This window comes from Puma concolor, chromosome A2 (genome assembly GCF_028749965.1).
Source record: "Puma concolor isolate L17-30 chromosome A2, mPumCon1.1.hap2, whole genome shotgun sequence".
Classification (NCBI taxonomy): domain Eukaryota; kingdom Metazoa; phylum Chordata; class Mammalia; order Carnivora; family Felidae; genus Puma; species Puma concolor.
In genome coordinates, this window is record NC_141668.1 from 148,636,364 (window position 1) to 148,655,946 (window position 19,583).

At 41.5% G+C, this 19,583-nt stretch overlaps 1 protein-coding gene across 6 annotated transcripts in view; it reads right to left on the reverse strand.

Moving 5' to 3' along the window:
• Positions 1-19,583, reverse strand: part of CACNA2D3 (calcium voltage-gated channel auxiliary subunit alpha2delta 3) — an 863,963-nt gene that overhangs the window by 229,254 nt on the left and 615,126 nt on the right. For 3 of the 6 annotated variants that reach the window (XM_086697915.1, XM_086697913.1, XM_086697918.1), the window contains one exon: positions 10,205-10,222. The exons of the other annotated variants lie outside the window; for them this stretch is intronic. In XM_086697915.1, the coding sequence (XP_086554041.1) occupies positions 10,205-10,222 (18 nt within the window). The remainder of the gene's footprint in view (positions 1-10,204; positions 10,223-19,583) is intronic. 6 annotated transcript variants of the gene reach the window in all.

Below are 19,583 nucleotides of genomic sequence, written 5' to 3' on the forward strand. Positions count from 1 at the left end.
CAGCACAGATACGGTATATAAGAAGTGCTCCGTACATGATCCCAGAATGAATTTATTTCAACCCTGCCCTTTTATTTATTTTATAAGCGAGGTCCAAGGGGGAAAAGAAGTCACAGAGAATTGGTACCAGAATGTGGACAAGACCGTCCTTTTATATTCTGTGGCCACTGCTCGCTCATGGCTCCTTCACTCAGTATCCTTGTGCACTGTGCCTGTGCTAGTGTGGTGACAGACTATGAGAAGGTTCTGAGAAGCTGCTGCTTACATGCTGCTGCTGCTACTGGTAGGGACGGAATGTTCATGATGTCCAGCCAATGCCACAGAGATAAAAGAAAATATTTTTTTGTTTTCTTTTTTTCTTTCTTTCTTTCTTTCTTTTTTTTTTTTTTTTGGTAACAGCTTAGTTGAACACTATGACTTCCTTGGAAAGCAGCACAGAGAGGAGTAATGAGCTATAGATGCACCTGGAATTAAATCCCAGAGCAGGTTACCTAAACTTATGGAGTCATTTTTATTTATACATCCTTCCATCCAACCATCCATCCATCCATCCATCCATCCATCCATTCATCCATCCATCCATCAATATCTATAGCCAAGCACAGATTGCTATTACCAAACATTGCTTTAAATGTTTTTATATTTACATAGCCTTAAATTTAACCCTGACATAGACCTTGCAAAGTGTCCATGCCCATTTTGTAGCTGAAGAAATAAAGGCACAAAGTACCTTGCACCAGTTCACAGAGAGCAACAGGATGGGGATTCAGGCTTTGGCCCAGGTGATGCTAGAGGCCCTGTCCCAATCACTGTGCCCTCAACTTCCTTTCTGTAAAGGACAAAGACAAAGGTTGTGTTTTGCCTTAAGGAGACTGGAGTGCAATAAAAGAGGCAACCACACTAATCATCACTAAAGCAGGAATACCCTCCATAGTTCTTGGGAGGAATAAGTGCAATTATAGATTTAAAGCACCCAGTACAGTGCCTGGCACATCCAACAAATGCTCTCCTAAGGACCATTCTTGGCTAGGGGAGAGAAGTTCATTAGCTTCTTCAGAATTCAGCCACTGCTCTACTAAATTAGAACTCCATCCATCTCTCCATTTCAATTGCATAAACACAATAGAAAAATATTACTCCTTTGTCCCATGACAGAACATCACGACTTTCATAGCTAAACAAATTGCCTCAGAACGCTGTTGGGGATGGCGGTTATTGTAATTGTAAACATTGAAGGAGGTTAGGAAGGAAGCATACTGGGAAGGAAACTGTCAGGAGGAAGGGGCTGGGGAAGAAGGAGACAGATGCTTCAGAAGCACCCAGCCTCCAAATGATCTACTGCGCCCCAGGCCTGGGCAAACATGGATGGGGCCAATCCAAGCACAAGGGTTCATGATTCAGCAAGTGGTTCAATTCTGTGAGTCATTTCTGGAAAAAGAAAATCCATACCATGGCATTAGTCCTTTGCCTGACATTTTTCTACTTTATGAAACTAGGTTGGGTTTTCCAAAATCCTTCCAGTTAATTTGAAGGGATAAACATCTAAGTTTCTGTTTGTGAACTTGCTAGTCGTGTTGCTGTGCAGGATTGCACAACTGCTCCAGTTTACCCCAGAGGGCATTTCAGTCGACTCCTTTGGCATGAGTTGTCTGAAAGCTCGCACAGAGCCATCCCTGCAGTTCTCAGGGAACCGGGCTACATTTGGGTTTGTAATGAATATACATCCACTAATCTGGGGTCTGACCGGCCAATAATGTGGAAAAGGGATCAGGCAGTTGAACTATGACCAGACCAACTAAGTGACTCAGTTTAGAAAGACAAACTGAAAAGACAGTTGTTTCATTAAAATTAAAATTAAAATTAAAATCAATTTTTATGGGCAGAAACAATACAGGTAGATAAATTCCACAGGCAAAAATTGTAATGGTTGGTATCAAAACATTATGCCCCTAAAAAGTAAAGAAAGTGAAGGCTATGCCTATGAGTGTATAGTGTGTATGTGTGTGTGTGTCTTTTCTCTTGAGTGATACATGGCATTTTTGTACCACACCTGCCACACAGGAAATCCTTACCTGTGAGGACCCACCAAGGAAAGTTAGCATCAGTGACTTGGCATTGATTTCATATAGACTTGGCTTAGATTTACATTTTGATATAGTTGGTTTCCAGATGAATAACTGAATTGTATTGACTTTCATTAACCCTGTGTTGTAATGGTGTTCTTTACTGGGCCTTCTCTCTCACTTCCTCTTTCCTATAGAACTAATGGAAACATAGTAACACAACCAGAAAATAAATGATTTTCTGATCTAGTCCATACTCTCTGGGCTGCTGATTCTTTCCTTCATTCAGGTATTCCATGAAGCTGCCCCCTAAATGATACTCTCTCTTCCAGGGCCTTGACCTATAAAGTGTACATTCATATGCTGCTTTCAAGAAACACATCTAGTGTGTCAAGTGATAGATACAGTTGTCCTAAATCTACCAATAAATACAGAGGAGACCTCACAACAGCAATTCCTTGAGCTCATTATCACCTTTGGGTCAATAACTATGCCCTGTGGGATGGCATCTAGAAGCAAGGAAATCAGAACATCAGGTGTCCTGTGATATCCTCTCTTGAAGAGGAAGCATAATGTCAGTTATGGTGACATTAATGCCACCATAGCCCACTTCATTGGCTTTTTTAAATAGCTCTTCTCAATCATCTGCCTTCCTTTCTATGTAGAAGGAAAAAGAGTGTCTGTACTTGAGGAGGTGAGAACAACTCTAATGAAAACAATTTTTTAAATTACATTGTTTTTACTCAGATGTTTCTTCAATTTTCGAAAGAAAAGGCTGTTTCATCTTAGTAATGCTATCAGTAGACTTTGTATTTTTCCACATCTCAAGACAGTCCTATTTTATAGTTGTGCTTGATTTAAATAAATAGTAGAAAACATTCACATACCTTAAATACATGAGAATGTTTTTAAAGAAGAATTTGAATTCCTAAGACACTAAACATGAAGTCTGGGGCTAGAAAACACTGAGATAGTAGGGATTTTTGAATCAACTCTTGGTTCCTGGCTTTACAAAAATATCTACTTTTTTGCTCGTTTTTAGAACGTCAGATTACATCGGGGTTTCAAAGCCATTTCTGCTTTATTTGCATCAAATTTGTCTCTCTTAAACAATGTATACTACTAGCATAATGGGTAGTATTGCTTCTGCCATGGCCAGCCCGCCCTCTGGTTGGGTAGTCAGTGTGGATACCCCTGGCAAGCACCGTTCATGTGCTTCTCAGGAGAGTCCTGCAAAGGTGATGTTTTCACCCCAACATGACAAGGAGAAAACCAAGGCTCAGGATGATGGTGTCCTGGTCCCAAGGTTCCCAGGCAGAACTGACAGGGCTGGGCCTCACCTCCATCTTCAGCTGACACTGAAGCTGGTCTTTGGACAATTGGGCTCTCTTCCCTCTACCATAACTATGCAATGGCCCCATTCTGTCATGCACACACACCACTAAGGCCTGCACTGTGCGGTAACAGCACTCTCCAAATAGCAACCGGGGCAGAAGTCACCCTTACCTGCTCCATTTTTCGCTTTTGAAAGCCAAGGGAGTCTTTCCTTTGAATCAGCCCTGACTGAAGCATGAGTAGGACAGGCAACACCTCCAAATGAGGTTTGTAGAGGGTAGGTAACCCCCAGGGTTCAACCATGCACCTGCATTTCCTTGGATTGCCCAGACTCAGATCAGTGTTGCTCTAAGTATCTGATATGGACTGGGCCTTTACTAAAGATCAAAAATGACTTCTTTCTGTTAGAAAATGAAGGTTTTTGATAAACAAAGGCACTTTTTAGATTGTCCCATGTAAGACAACACATCATTGATAAACTGTCCGTCTTCTGTTTAGAGCTGTTTGTACCAAGAATCAATGTAATTGTATGTGTGTTTTTAAAACCGAGTTTGGATTTCCCAGTTTTTTATATGTTTCTGTAGTGAGTTAGGTTTACCAAACAATTATTAGGCTAAGCCTTATTCATCCATTTAATGTATTTATGAGTAATGCATTTAGTTCACTGTTATTATAAATATAGCTAACTACTTATAAAAATACATGCTCACCGCACAGAGTTTGAAAAGTTCAGAAATGTACCAAGAATAAAGCAAAATAAATACTTGTTCTTCTCCCAAGAGAGAATATCCCCTATTAGACATGCCTATGCATTTCTTTCCAATTATGTTTTTTTTTAATTTTGTTAATGTTTATTTATTTTTGACAGAGAGAGAGAGAGAGAGAGAGAGAGAGAGCAGGGGAGGGGCAGAGAGAGAGATGGAGACACAGAATCTGAAGCAGGCTCCAGGTTCTGAGCTGTCAGCACAGAGCCCGACACGGGACTCCAATTCACAAACCATGAGATCATGACCTGAGCTGAAGTCAGACACTTAACTGACTGAACCACCCAGGCACCCTTCCAAGGATGTTTTGTACATCTGTATGTTTACACACACACACACACACACACACACACACACACACACACACACACAGCATAATGTACATAAAATGTTATATTCTGATTTTAAAATTAATTTGTTTCTTACATTATTAAATTTCATTTTGAGCACAATTTTATAATGGCTACCTATCCTTTGGAACCTCGGTAACTTTTGTCACCACTTTCCTATTGCTGGGTATTTTGGCTCTTCTTTGCCTCAATATAGATAAAATTGCAAGTCACTGACCAATTTAGGTTAGATTCTTTCTACAGAAGAGGATTACTGGGTCCAAGCCTGCAAGTGTGAAAGTTCTTTATATGTACTAGCAATGTATTCTTGGAGGTTTTTTGTTTTGTTTTGCTTTTTTGTTTCTAACCAATTTTTATGCCTAACAGTGTAAAAGTTAAAAACTAAAAAAACTATTTTTTCATACTGAATTCTGGTTCTTACCTTGCTTTTATCCTTATTATAAACTATAACTTTCCCATGAAAGTTCTAATATACATGAACATGGGATGAAACCTGAATATTTTTTCCAGATACATAACTAAACACATTATGAGGTTGTTTAAAATGAGCCAATTAGCTTTTTAAAACAAGAAATGCAAATAAGCCCCTTGCTTCTGAACGGGGGACCCCATGGTCCCCCATTGGCCCACATGGGACTTCAATTGGAGGAGCTCTTGTATGCTGCTCTGCTGGCCATCCCAACCACTGGGAAGCCATGCACTTTGAATCTGAGCATCTTGGATTCCTGTATTTATAGTCGCAAACACAGAGTTGGAGAGGACCACGGGAGAGTGGTTGGCCAAGACTCCCATGGGTATGAAACTGGCAGAGTACATCTCCTTCCTCAGCTGGTCTGGACTGCCACAGATAAAGCCACACAGAACTACAGTGGGGGACAAACTACTGGGTTCTGTGATCACCCTTCTGGTTCAGCAATATGCTGTGACTCTGATCTCCACAGAGTTCCATCACACTGGATACGGGAAGTAGCAAGACTTACTGTGGTTTCTGCTTCCCTTTCCTTAGTCACAGAATGGATCTACCAATGTGAGTGGTAGCCCACCGTGCTACATCTTTCAGACTCAGCGTTGTCAATCTTGCCAGCCCCAGCTTGGGAATACATATAAAAGATGCCTGTACATGTTCCTCTAAAACAGTAAATGATAAGGGGGGAAAATAGGGTTATCAAAACAAGATATAATAATTTACACACAAAGCAAGTAAAGGTAAAAGCAAATGAGTCATAAACCAGAACCAACCGTAAACTGTTACCACCTCTCAGTTTTGCACTTCATTTGCATGGATTTTGCCGGTTATATAACTATAATGAAACACTAAAATCACTAGACCTACAGTTCTATAAAAACAGCAGCCTTGCAAACTTTCAATTTTCTATTTTCAATGACAGTTAATTCAACATTTCAAAGTACAGAAGTTAAATGAGGCGAAGAATGATAAATGATGCCCCCGATTGCTGAAATCTGATTACACAGAGATAAGAACAGGCCAGATTCTACTTGCACAAGTTTGTACCTAAAGAACGAGACAAATGAGAGAAAGAAGGGAAAAAAGTAAAAGGGGAAGAAAAACTTGGCAGAAATGAATGCTTCCATTTATCCCTCTTAAATAGAATATAAACAAGGACACAAAGAAAATGCAAATGGATTCAGGATCCCATTGACACGCAGAGGGGGATATTAATAAACCAGTTCCATCCTGAAAGAAAACCCAAAAATCGACCTCCATTTAAGAAGCTAATTTATGCACTCCTGAGTCCTCATACAAGTTAAGCAGCACAGAATATCACAGCAGGCCTAGAACAACAGATCTTGAACCCTGCTGTGTTTGTTCAAGAAGGCAAGTTAAGCTATTCCTAACAGGAAACAAAATATGCAGTCAGGCTATTAAACAGGGATCGTTTTGCCATACTGTGCAGCCCTGAATGCATCAATTGCTGTTCCAAACAGGATTAGAGATGTGGTTTTCTTTAACTATGGTTTTGAGAAAAATGCTTATGCCTGCTCAGAATTCTCAGACGGATATTAACTAATATAGTGCCGGGCAAGACAGAGCACTTTGGAAACCTTCAAGAAACTGTCTCTGGCAAACTCCAAAGTGGTGTGAAAGTAGCACAAAATGAAGGGAAGTAGGTACCGATGTATGGAAAAGTTAACACACGTAAACAGCCACATTTGGAATTGCCCAAAGAGTATTTTTGCCTTTAAGTATTGAAGGTCTCAGTCTACAGTGATGAATCATGCAGTGAACAACCGATGTTTCGTTCCTATAGATAAAACCTACCTGAATGAATATGCAGCTTGAAAAATGGACTGTTTTTGCTATGAATGACTATTGAATGTACATTTGCAAATGGTTTTGGGTAATTCTGCTCTGCTATTATAAAATAGGACCTCCCAGATATTTTGGTAGAAGTCAAGAAGTACCATGTAAAGAAAAAAAAAGGCAAACCTTTCTTACATATGGACCTTTCTTCATTGTTCAAGAACAATCAATCAACTGGTTTAGAAAGTGGTTCAACTTCCACTAAAAAGAACAGATTTGTGATGGCTTGAGGGTGTCAGGTCTGTATTGCTACATCGTTTTTAACCAAGACTTCAGGACACTTCACTGCATTTGGTGAAAATATTTAATATTGATCAGGCATTTCACCAGTTGCTACTATCCCAATGTGGTATCAGGGATTGAAATTTATGGATAGAGTCTAGAAATTATCTCAGAGGTGCTTAAGAATCACAGGAAAAACAAAAAAAAAATTCTTTTTTGCAAGCCACTCTTCTAGAAAATAGTCATAAACTAGAAGATAAGTCTTGAAAGGTCCTCCAAATATCAGAATTATGAAAACCATAACATACAGACAATAATCATTAATGACTACTACACATATGAGGGACACCCAAACGGGACATTTTTAGTGATAGATCAGCTAAGAGATTAAAGTAAGCATGTTTACAGAGACATAATCATTTAAAATATTTATGGAGAAAACAGTTGCAGATGATACCGAGAGATTCCAACAAAAACACAGCACAAATGCAGACACCATATGGTCCAACGTATGCACCCATGACCTCATGTGAAAAGCAGGCCAAAGATGTAACAGCTGGAGATGTCTCCCCTTTACCCCCAGAACAACAAACTCTTGGGTTTGGAAGAGGCTCATTATAATCATGGCCATGGATGGGTGAAATCTATGGATAATGTCAAAGACTTTGGGAAGGAATCTCTCAAAACAATTGTCCCTGGAAGCCTATCCGCATTTCCTGCTGACTCCATGTAAAAGGTGAAGTCAGGTAATGCAGAGATTTTAATGAAATAAGAAGAACGTCACATATCTCCCGGGCTCTTTTGTCATCTCCTGATTATTCATCAGGCTTGAATCAGAACCACAAATCACTGCAGAGGCCCAAGACCACCACATCACATATGATCTGCTGCTCCAAATCATACAAAATGGTAATAGAAATTCTAAGTTGTTGAAGGCCAAGACATGCAAATGGTAATAGAAATTCTAAGTTTGTGAGTGTCTAGCATATGTCAAGTTCTATACTAGGCACAAGTAAGAGAAATAACTCTCATAACAAAACTGGAAAGCCAGTCTATCATTCTTGCTAAAGAAAAGAAACCTAAGCTTAGATAAGTTAATTAACTTGCCCATGGTCACAAATGGATGAAGGCTGGAATGGAACCCACCATATTCCTTTGCTGCTCAAGCAGCAAGACAATATTTTGAAGGGGGGTTGCTGGTGCTCATAAGAACCCCATCCTTCTCGCAAAGTCCTCTGTACGTGTCACTGAAGTAACACTGGGGAAGGGAGAGGAAGAACATGAGGGGCACGGATACTTCTATATCAGCAACTGAGACTAGAAGCCCTGAGGGAGGATGCCTTCCATCTGCAGTGTGACTTTCCTCAACTGCCCTCACCTTCCAGCCCAGATACCAGAGGTTTACACTGAAACTCCTTCTCCAAAGAACTGAATTGCCCAAAATGACTCCAAGGAGTTCTGAAACCATTTCACACAGGGCTCTTAATAAATTTTAAGGTAAGTACCTTTCTTAATTTTAATAAAAAGGCAATTTGTAGCAATGGTGAGGAACAGGGGGAGGAAGAGCTATTCCTTGTGACACAGGGCTGCAGAGCAAGTTCTTGGGCAAGTCCAGCATCTTTTGGAAAGGCACTGGGGCATCCTCCTCAATTCGAAGTTTCTATTTGCAGGGCATGTGACGTGAGTGACAGAAGGAAAGAGGTCAGGGAGCTAAGTGCTATTGAAGAACCATATGTCCCAACAACCTTTATTCTTACCATATTCTGTGTTGGTTTGTTTTGAACCTTGTTTTAAAATTCCATGGCTGATGGCACCTCATATTCATGAGGAATCTTCTACAACAAAATGCTTCTGTATATAGATCAGATTAAATTTGATGAATAAATGCCAGTAAATTGAGGCCAGTCCAGCTTTAGGCACTGAATTTGGTAAGTCTCTTTACAAAGAAATTTCAAATGTGGGCAATTAAGAAAGCATGACCTATTAAAGATGCCAATCCTTCCAGATAATGTGGAATTCTGACCATATATTTACCCTGGAAGCTGTTGTTCTACTCAAATACTTTAACTTTTAATGAAGTGTTCAGTCTTTTTGTGATGGCACTGAAGTGTAATCAAACATTACCACAAGCCAAGTCACACACTAGCATGTCTCGCCTTGTTTAAATATCTCAAATATATTTGAGTAATTGTGTAATGATTTCTAGGCCTCTGGTTGTCCATATGGTCTGAACAGACTGCCTTTTGTAGAGCAGTTGTGCTATCTCTCTCAACAGGAAGGAATCAGATCATCTTTGCTCCAAACTGGAAAGCTTGGGAGGTACTGCTTACAGTTCGGGGAGGCATCTTACCTCAACTCTTGAAACAAAACCAACCCACATCTGGCCCCCAGAAATCACTGTGTCTTCTGGAAATCCTGCTTGTGTTTGTGAAATGTCCTAAAACAATGCAGCAGGCATCATGTGTCATGTTCTCTTCCACAACTGTCCTTAGGATATGATGACATACCATGGGGACGACAGAGCAAAGCCAGCATGGCAATCACATGGAATCTTAGTAGACAGAGAATATTCTAGATGGTGGAACCAGATCATCTCAGACAGACAATGAGGACCAGTGAAAGGGTCTGACATTGGCAAGAACTTTGTTCTAATGCTCTACATGTGGTACAGGCAATGACACAAGCAAAGGAGCTACTGATTTTGCAATTAATGAAACCCAAGAGGAGTTTTCAGAGATTTGCCTTAAGAGCCCAGAATCTAAACTTAGTTACTGGGCCTTACAAATTTTCACATTAGCTGTATCCCTAGGAAAGTACCTCAGGGAAGAACTGGAATACTATGTTTGGAGGAGTGTGCTAAACTTACTCTTGACCTATTATTTGAGAATTCTTAGCAAAATGGTTGGGCATAGAGTTGCCCCCAAACCACTGGCCACGAGAGGGTTCTCTGATGGGACTAACTTGGCAGGGAGACAGTGGACCGATGAGTCTGTCGGCCTTTCTGCTCCTGCCCAGCTTCAGGCTTTTGAAGTTGGAAGAGGAAAACCATTTCACTGGTCATGAACAGAACCGAATGCACAAAATCATGAAGACATGCACAGTTCGCGAGTTCTGGGGATGACTGCAATGTGATGGAAAGGAGTTTACCTTTTGTGCCTGAGGGAGCTGAAAAATAAGGGGAGAACAAAACAAAAAGAAAAACAAGAAAAAAGCAATCATTACATACAAAGTCAAGATTAACTGTAAAACTTCATTTAGTTGCCATTGGAAAATGGAAAAACGAATATTGGGAGAAAAATAGGGAAATAAAACTAAAACCAAGTCATTTTCCCAAATTAAGCTACGGTGCTGATTATTTGACCTGCTATCTGAATCTGTAGTATCAACAGATAATCTGTGAGCACAAGCTTTGGGAGTCATCATACTCAGGAAGTGAGTTTGGCAACTTCCTGCAACGCTAGAACTGAGGTTCTTCTGTTCAGTGGCCCCAAACACACATTTCTAAGACCCAGTTCCTTCTTCCTGTGCACCAGTGGTTCCCTAGTGGTGAAGGACTGTTTGGAGACATTTGTGATTGTCAAAGCCAGGGAGAGGGGAGGAAGCCAGAGCTATTGGCCTCTAGTGGGTAGAGACCAGGGATGCTGTTAAACATCTTACAATGCACAGGGCAGTCCCCACAACAAAGAATTATCCAGCCCACATGTCAATTGTGCCAAAGTTGAGAAACCCTTCCCCATGTAAAGGTAAGACAGCTAGAAGTATGTTCTGTTTTTAAAGTCAATTTTTCTTGCTTTGTAACACATTAACTGTTCCCTTTATTGGTGGTTAAGGAAGCAGGCACAAGGATTTGCGCATTTGAAGTAAAGCTAATATTCTAAGAACAACGAAAAGGCAGTCAGTCAACCCATAAAATAAGACATAATAGCTTTCCCAATGGTACAGGCAAGAAACTGAAATTATAGATATGTGGAAAAAGATGAACATTTACAAGACATACTTGTCTACTTTTCAACATTGAGACCATTAGGCTGTGGTTTAATGCCACCAGATTTGTGACTGCCATTAGAGTATGCAGTGTTTTGAAAAGCATTTTTCTAATCTGAAATGGAAATAACATTATCCATGTATTAAATATTGAATCTAGGAGTTACATCGTTTTCAAGACTTCCTTCTCATCATAGAGCCTAACATTTATTGTGTGTGAACTTGTCACCAGGCACTGTGTTAAACATTTTATTTGCATTATCCCACAAATCAAAGTGTCCCAATACTAGGTACCCTTATTATCCCCATTTTACAGATAAAAACAAAATGGAAAATAGAGGGTAAGTCATAATACACTGTCCCACAGATAATAAATTGTAGAGCTGTGCTAACTTTAGAATGTGTAACCCAATGCACACAGTAAAGGCCACACTCGCTAGGAGATGAGATGGCCAACTTTTCTCTCTGTCTCTACAGAGTTTATAACATTGGAAGTGCTAGAAGATTCAAGATAACTAAACCACACATCCTAGGGTCCCATTTGAACCTTTTGTCCTTCCCATTCATTCTTCCCTGGAAAGAATGCTTTTTCTTCATATGCACTAAGACGAGGGCTTCCTACGGCCCTGTGCCAGCGGATGGAACCCAGCAAAGGACAGAGGGATAGACCCATACCAACAAGATGCCTTGTGTCTCAGAGACATCTCCAGAGTGACTTGGAAAATGTCCATAACTCTCCAACACTCATTTTTCAAGTAATTTTATCCCCAAAGGTCTCCCGATTTAAGAAAACAGGAATAGCATAAGCATGCTTTTTTGATTCTTTCCTCCTGGTTATGGTGACTGCTATTGAAAAAGGAAGCTCATGAGTTCCTCCAGTGTTTCTTAGGGGTTCAGAAAATAGGTATCAAGTGGTGAGAAATTAAGCTGAAAATGAGGAATCACTTCAAGTAAAGTCTCTGAAATATTAAACATTTTTTCATATGACGGAAAAGAAACCTTGGAGACGTGAACATTAAGGGAATGATAAATGCATGTTTCCTTAGGAAAGCATTTGTGTTGAATCACAGCTTGTCATATGAAATGCACGGGGGGCCCTGAGGATTACAAATGTTTGATGAACTGAAAAATAAATACCAAGCTTCAGTCCTGCACAAACTGCCGGACTTGACAGGCCTCTGAAAGGAGAGCTACCCTTTCTCTCTCTCTTTCGGGAAGCTTTGTCCCAGTCAAGCAGGAAACACCTCTTTTTGACTCACCCATTTAAGCACATGGGAAGGAAAATGAGAGACTAGGCCTTTGTGGTGATGTCCTCAGTTTAAGACTGTCCTCAAACTCTCCACAAAACATATATTTTCCTCAAGAAATAACTCATGAAAACAAAGAGCCACTTTCCTATCGGAGCCTTAAAGGACCAGAAATTACAGCTTGCAGTGCCCTCAACAGGTTGCACCTCTGAGAAGGAGCTTCAGAACAGAACACAACAAATTCAGATCAGATTAGCAACAGTCACAGATGCTACTACTTGGGAGCCGGCTCTCCTGACGGCACATCATGCACCCAACAGTCACAAACGGTATACACAACCCTGAGCTGGGAGCCTGACCAGCTGGACACTGGGGCCTCTGGCTGGAGTCTTGAAGCACGTGCCTTCCAGCCTTTGGCCAGATGCTTGTCTGTTAAAAGGGATGGTGGAAGGAGGGCTGGGAAGTGGGCCAAATCTTGGATGGCCAATAGGTTCTGTCTTGAGAGCCAAGACTGACTGATTAGTAATGGCTGTCTGGAGAGCCGTGTTGAGAAGGATTCTGAAGTTATGTCTGAGTTTTGTTGGAAAGAATGTAAGAGCCAAATGGCAATGTCCTTTGTGGGCTAAAATTAAGGAATGGCAAACCATATCCCCGGACACGATGATCTCTCAAGGTCCCACAGCACTTTTTTCTTTGTAATTCTGAACACATCTATGATTTATTTGTACATAATCTATTTGTTTAATGTCTCTCCCCGCTGGGTCACAAACACCATGAAGGCATGATGGTATTGATCCTATATGTAAGTCCTTATTATGTTTTCTATGCTGTGCCTGTAACCGGTGTTCGCCTTGTTAAAGAAGGTAACGTGTTACTAAGGTATACCAAAGGCAGATGCTAGGGAGAGAGAATTGGGGTAACTGCCTTGGATCCACACGAGCCCCACAAACACACCAAGTGGATAATCAAAGTTGACAGCTTTCAATAGAAAAAGAGATATCTCTGCCAGAAGGGTAGACATGAACACTCGGATTCCCATATGCCTGACATGGATGTCTGTATACGTGCGGGCTGTCTTCCTGGTCCACGATACACGTAAAACCAGGCTGGGAATTTCTCATCACCATGTGGCCTGAGGTGAGGCAATCTCTCTTTTGCAAAAGCCACCTTGTTAGGCATTGTCAACCAGGCTCTGTGCCTCTGGATCTGTTTCTTCACTTAGTACATAAGGGTTTGCATGGGCAGCTTCAGGTTCCCTCCAGGCTAAACAACCCCAAGTTGTATGATTCTGTATCTAACCACACACACCCTCAAGCCACTTTTTAAAAGGAAGGGCAGAGAAAGAAGTATGCTCTGGGCTCACACATTCCTAGAGAAAAACTTGGTGCAGGATGCATCCATGGGACACTTGGTATTTGAATGTGGGAAAACTGAGAAAGTGTCATTCAAAAGAGAATGAAGGAGAGGGAAGGTGATGACGATGAAGGTGGCAGTAATAATAGAATAAGCCACTCTTTAGTGGATACTCTCAGTGGACCAGGTACTTGGTTAAGTGCTTTTTATCTTGAGCAATGTTGGTCCTCACAGAGGACCTCTGGGTTAGGTAGTAGTATCATCTTCGGTTTAGAGATGAGAAAACAGATAATATTTAGAAGGGCTAAGTACCTTGCCAAGGTCACCCAACCAGGGAATGCCTTGAGCTGGTGGTCAAAGTCAAGTTTCTCTGCAGCCCTACCTCTGCTTTAGCCATCAGGCTCAAAGTGCTTCTTCTCATGTAGACAAAGGGTATCAGCACTAACCCAAGCTCTTGAAGGACTTAGGGACTTCTCAGGCCATTCCATCTGGGCATCTCCCATACTGGAAAGCGGGATGAGAAATTCCAGCACCACCCTTATGGGAGAGCCTGGATGGAGACAGAGAATCCAGCTTACTATATTTCTCAGCATGTGGTGCATGATATACCATGAGCATAGATACCTACCATACCCTCTCCTGTCGCAGACATTTACGCTTGTTCTTGCTTCATCCTGGGACTCTCCCTCATACCCCTCCCTGCTTGCCTACTTCTCTGGTCAGTTGCCATTACCTCAAAGAAGCTCCATCTGACCTCTTGCATGATATGTCCTCGTCACACATAATACCACATGCCTCCCATTTGCAGTACAGTTACTTACAGTAACTGCCGCTCTGCCCTTCTGTTTTGGTAACAGCAACCAAACATTTAGCCAGAGTCAGCTAAATGACCCTGTAAGAGCTTGGTGTGGCTAAGTGATTCAATCATGGTCAATGAGATATCCATGGATATGACTTTTCCAGATAGTGTCCTTAAAACGACTCCTTCCATCCTGCTGCCAGTAAGACAGATGTGATGGCTGGTACTCTAGCAGTTATTCTGGACTATGAGGTTATCTTGAGGATGGAAACCACCCATTAGGATGGTGCGGACAGCAGTAACGACAGGCTATTATAACAGCTATAGCAAGCTATCCACCATTCTAAGTGCTTCAGCTATATTAATTTATTGAAAACTCACAGGAACCTTTTTGGGTGGGTTCTATTATTTCCCCAGTTTTGTAGATGATGAAACTACAAGGTCACATGGCCAGAGAGCAGCAAAGACAGGATTTGAGAAGGGAGACCAGTTCAAAGGACAGCGGACAATCCAGGTAAAAAAAAAATAATGGAGAACTGAATCAGGGTGCTAGTGGTGGAGGTGGCAGTTGTCTGACCCTAGATCTATCTGAAAGTAGAAATGATGGAGACAGAAATGAGAATATAAAAGAAGAGGGGCACCTGGGTGGCTCAGTCAGTTAAGCGTCTGACTCTTGATCTCAGTTCAGGTCATATCTTGAGGTTTGTGGGATCGAGCCCCACACTGGACTCTGTGCTGACAGTGCAGAGCCTGCTTGGGATTCTCTCTCTCTCTCTCTCTCTCTCCCATCCCCTGCTCTCTCTCTCTCTCTCAAAATAAATAAACAAACTTATTTTTTTTTTTTAAAAAGGAGGGACATCAAGGGTGCATCCAAGGGTTTTTGGTTCAGGGAAATGCAAAAATGGAAGATCCATTTACTGAAAGGAAAAAGACAAAAGGAGGAGCATATATGAGGGAAGCTTTCCAGATTAACAATTTTAGGATGTCTCCTAGATTTGCAGGCAGAAGTAGAGGCTGGGCAGCATGGTCACTGACAGTATGCTGATGAGGTCACTGACAGAGTGACTACAGATAAAAGAGAGCTTGTGTTGGGGACAGAATCAGGAGCATCCCACCAGGTAGAGGTCTGGGAGCCAAAGGGAGCCAGTGAAAAGAGTGAGGAATAAGGAGCCAGGGGGCAGGCAGGAGATTGGAGAGGACTGGGAGTCCCTGAAGCTACATAAAGGTGCTTCAAAGCGAGACAGTTCCTCCACCATGGCAATGGAGTGTTTTTGTTTTAACTTTCCTCATTCCCTTCATTTCTATCTCAGAGGCTGCACAGAGTCATGGGGCAACGGAGGGGATGTGCATCCATCACTCCCACTCAACGAAGTTGCAGCGTTGAATGGACTCCTTTTTAAAAATAAAACTCCAATTAAAGATCTATTGATCAAAACAACACATTTCACTATGAAATATGTAAAGACCAAATGAGAAACAAAGTATTTTCCTGCCAACTGTGTAAAACAAAAAAAGCCTGGCTTACATATGTTTCTTCCATTTGTAAAACTGGCCTTTTGCCTCAGGCTTATGAATGAACGATAAATCCCTGCTAGCTGCAAAGGTTCCTTGTGTTCGTTTATTTCTCTTGTGCGTGTTTGCATTTAAAATCTTCCATTCTTCTTCATTAAGCAATGTGGATAAAGATCCCTATTCCTCTTATATATCAGAGGAAGCTCCGCTAATTGGCTCAAACTCCAAAACCCACATACCAAGGAGGGAAGGTCTCTGATGAGCTAAGTAAGATCTGGTGGTGTAGTTCCTGTCCCACATCCATCCACTCTGCCACCCCACACCGAGTCACCACTGTTCTCATCCATCTCTTCACTTTGACTCCTCCCCAGCCCCGTGTCTATACTGCATCCAAAATAGTCTAAAAGTATAAACCTTGTACTTTGCCAGCCCTGTTGTCCACACCTCACTTGCCTCAAAGCCTTTGTGTGGCTATTTTCTCTGAATGGCTGATGCTCTTGTCCCCTGTCCATGTCAGTTCCCTGACCACCCCCCAATAAACCTGGCCTCACCAATTCCTACCCATCTGTCAGATTTCAGCTCTGGTGGCACCTCCTCTGACTGAAGTCCTTATCTTAACCAAGTGTCTTGCTATGACATCATATTGTTGATTCCTGTCTTAGCATGTATCACCTTCTGTAATCTTCTTGTTTACTTTTTAATTACCTCTCCACATGAGAATTTAAGATCCATTCAGGGGCCATATTCATTGTTTTGTCACCAGGGACTACACCTGTACTGTATGTGGCCCTTGCTACTAATTCAGTACATGTTTGTTGGAGGGGTAGAAGAAGGAGAAAAGGAAGGAAGGAAGGAAGGAAGGAAGGAAGGAAGGAAGGAAGGAAGGAAGACAAGGAAAGGAAATTTAATGGAAGGGAATGGAAGGGAAGGGCAGAGAAGGGAAGGTGGTGAAAGGAAAGGAAAGGAAAGGAAAGGAAAGGAAAGGGGAAGAGAGGGAAGGAGGAAGGAAAGAAAGGAAAGAAGGAAAGAAAGGGTAGGGGGACAGGAAGAAAAGAGAGCTGAATAAAGGAAGCAGGAATGAAGGAAGAAGGAGGGAGAGCATTAGAGTCTGATAGGCCAGGTTTCAAATCCTACCTCTACCACTTAGTAGCCACAAGGACATGGACAGAAATATATTATCTCTGAGTTCCAGATTTCTCACCTATAATACTGTAATAATAACATCATTGCAAGGGATTAACGTGAGGATTAAGTAAGAAAAATGCTGAGAACCTACAACAGCCACTGGCCCGCAATAGTTGTCATTTTTACCCCTTGACCTTGTAACATCTGGAGTTTTCAGAGTTGGCCCAACCTTACAATGTGTGAGAGATTATACCAATAACCAAGTACCTCATGGTCCACAAATGAGCCCACAGACCTGAAATCACAATCTCCCTCAGTGCTTTATATGAAGTGTTATATGAAGTTATACGAAGAAGTGATAAGGCCTGGATAAGGTGTCTTAGGTGTGTGACTCTTAACAATGGACGTATGTCTCTTTGTTCTCAGTAGGAGCCCCTTCCTTTTGTAGTAGTCCCCATTCTCTGGGTAAGGCTCTGCACGAAGCCCTGTCATGTGGACAGTACCAACCAATTAATCTCTACTCTGGCCATAGCAACTGGCTCGGAGTGGACATGTGATCTAACTAATCTAGTGAGGACTTTTATAGAAGTAATCAATAATTACATCCTGCTCCCCATTTCTCTCGTCTTCCCTTTCCTCTCTTCACTAGAGTGTGAGAGGACACACCTCTGGGACCAGTGCACCAAATGGGGCTGAAGAGTAAAGTCTATGGAAGGTGTGAAGTTATAGGGACAGAACTTAGTGCCACCGGTGTCATTTGAGCCCATGCCCATCCATGGGAGTTAGTTTTCTAGTGGCTCCCAGCTTAGTAGGAGGTATGGGGACATCCTGAGTGAACTGAGTTCTCATTATTCCCATAGATACTTGCAGCTGGTCACTTCTAGTATACACCATAGCTGCTCACAACTAGATTTTACTTATACAAATCAAGGGAGTCATCAAAATATTTCTGTGTTTGTTCAACTTCAAAAATACTCGGGAGCAGGGGCGCCTGGGTGGCGCAGTCGGTTAAGCGTCCGACTTCAGCCAGGTCACGATCTCGCGGTCCGTGAGTTCGAGCCCCGCGTCGGGCTCTGGGCTGATGGCTCAGAGCCTGGAGCCTGTTTCCGATTCTGTGTCTCCCTCTCTCTCTGCCCCTCCCCCGTTCATGCTCTGTCTCTCTCTGTCCCAAAAATAAATAAACGTTGAAAAAAAAAATTAAAAAAAAAATACTCGGGAGCAATTTCCTCAAAAGATTTCCGATGACATATGTGAAATTTCCTTTCAAAATTACAGGGCATCATATTTTGGTCTTATGAAAATGTCAATTAAGTCAGAAGACAAAAGGTGGCTTTTTGTGTCCTCGTCCTGCTCCACAGAATCTCCTCCCCGCTTGGCACCCTGTTACTCATCTACAATCCCTTATTGAGGCCACCCCTCCAGCCTCATGGCTTTGACTAATCCCTCCTCAAGGTGGTGATGATAGGGGAGGAGGAGGAGGGAAGAAGGAGAGCAGTGATGGAAGTAGACAACCCTGCAGAGTAGAGGGCAAGACTAAAAAGAGGGCTAATAAAAGAAAATAAATATAACTGCTTTTTCCACCTTAAAATCATTCAAGTCCCTATTGGAATTTTTGCTTCATATTGTACAAGTCCTTTAAGCCCTGTTAGAAAGACTCATTTGGAAGAATGGTTCTCTATGTATTCCAAATTTTCTTGCTTTTATCAGTTTGAGTGTTATCTGACCATCTACAACTTAATGATTTCTTAAGATCTAGTTTGGGGTATAGATGGAACTTGAACTTATTTTTCAAACAGTGTGTTTAAAAGCAAGACAAACATGGACAGAAACACCTTTCTATGCAACACATTTGCTTTTTTAAAGTGTTTCGTTAGAACAAAAGTCATATAAGCAATGCATGTTCCTTGTAGAAAATCAGATATCAAAAGAGAGGTAAAAGGAGACATTTAAGGCCACTTATGACACTAACATCCATTATTTCCTTTGCATCCGTTGTTATTCTTAGTCAACATTATTTTAAATGACTACACGGTATTCCATTATTTGAACAGATGATAAATTACTGATTGGTTTCCTTAATATTGGCTACCTAGGCTGTATTCTCTTTGTCACTAATGCAAATGACTGCAATAAACATCCTTGTAGTAAAACTGTTACACACACTATCAACTTTTAAAGGAGTTGGATTATTAGTTAAAGGGCATTGCATATTTCAGTCCATGTACTTTCAAGAATGTTGTTCTAATTTACACTCGGAGCAGGATTCTCTCTTTCCAATATCCACTTCACCACCCCTAAGCCAATTCTAGGTGTTATCATCTTAAAAAAATCTTCCAGTAGTTTTTAAAGGTTAGATTATAGGGATGAACTTTTTCCATAGTCCAAATGAGTTAAAGACAGAGAGGATATTCAACTTTAAAATTCCTGAATGGCCAAAGGGCTAGCTCTGTTGCGGGTCTCCAGAGAACACTGCACTGCTTACTGCAGACTAGCACCTTCAGGTTAT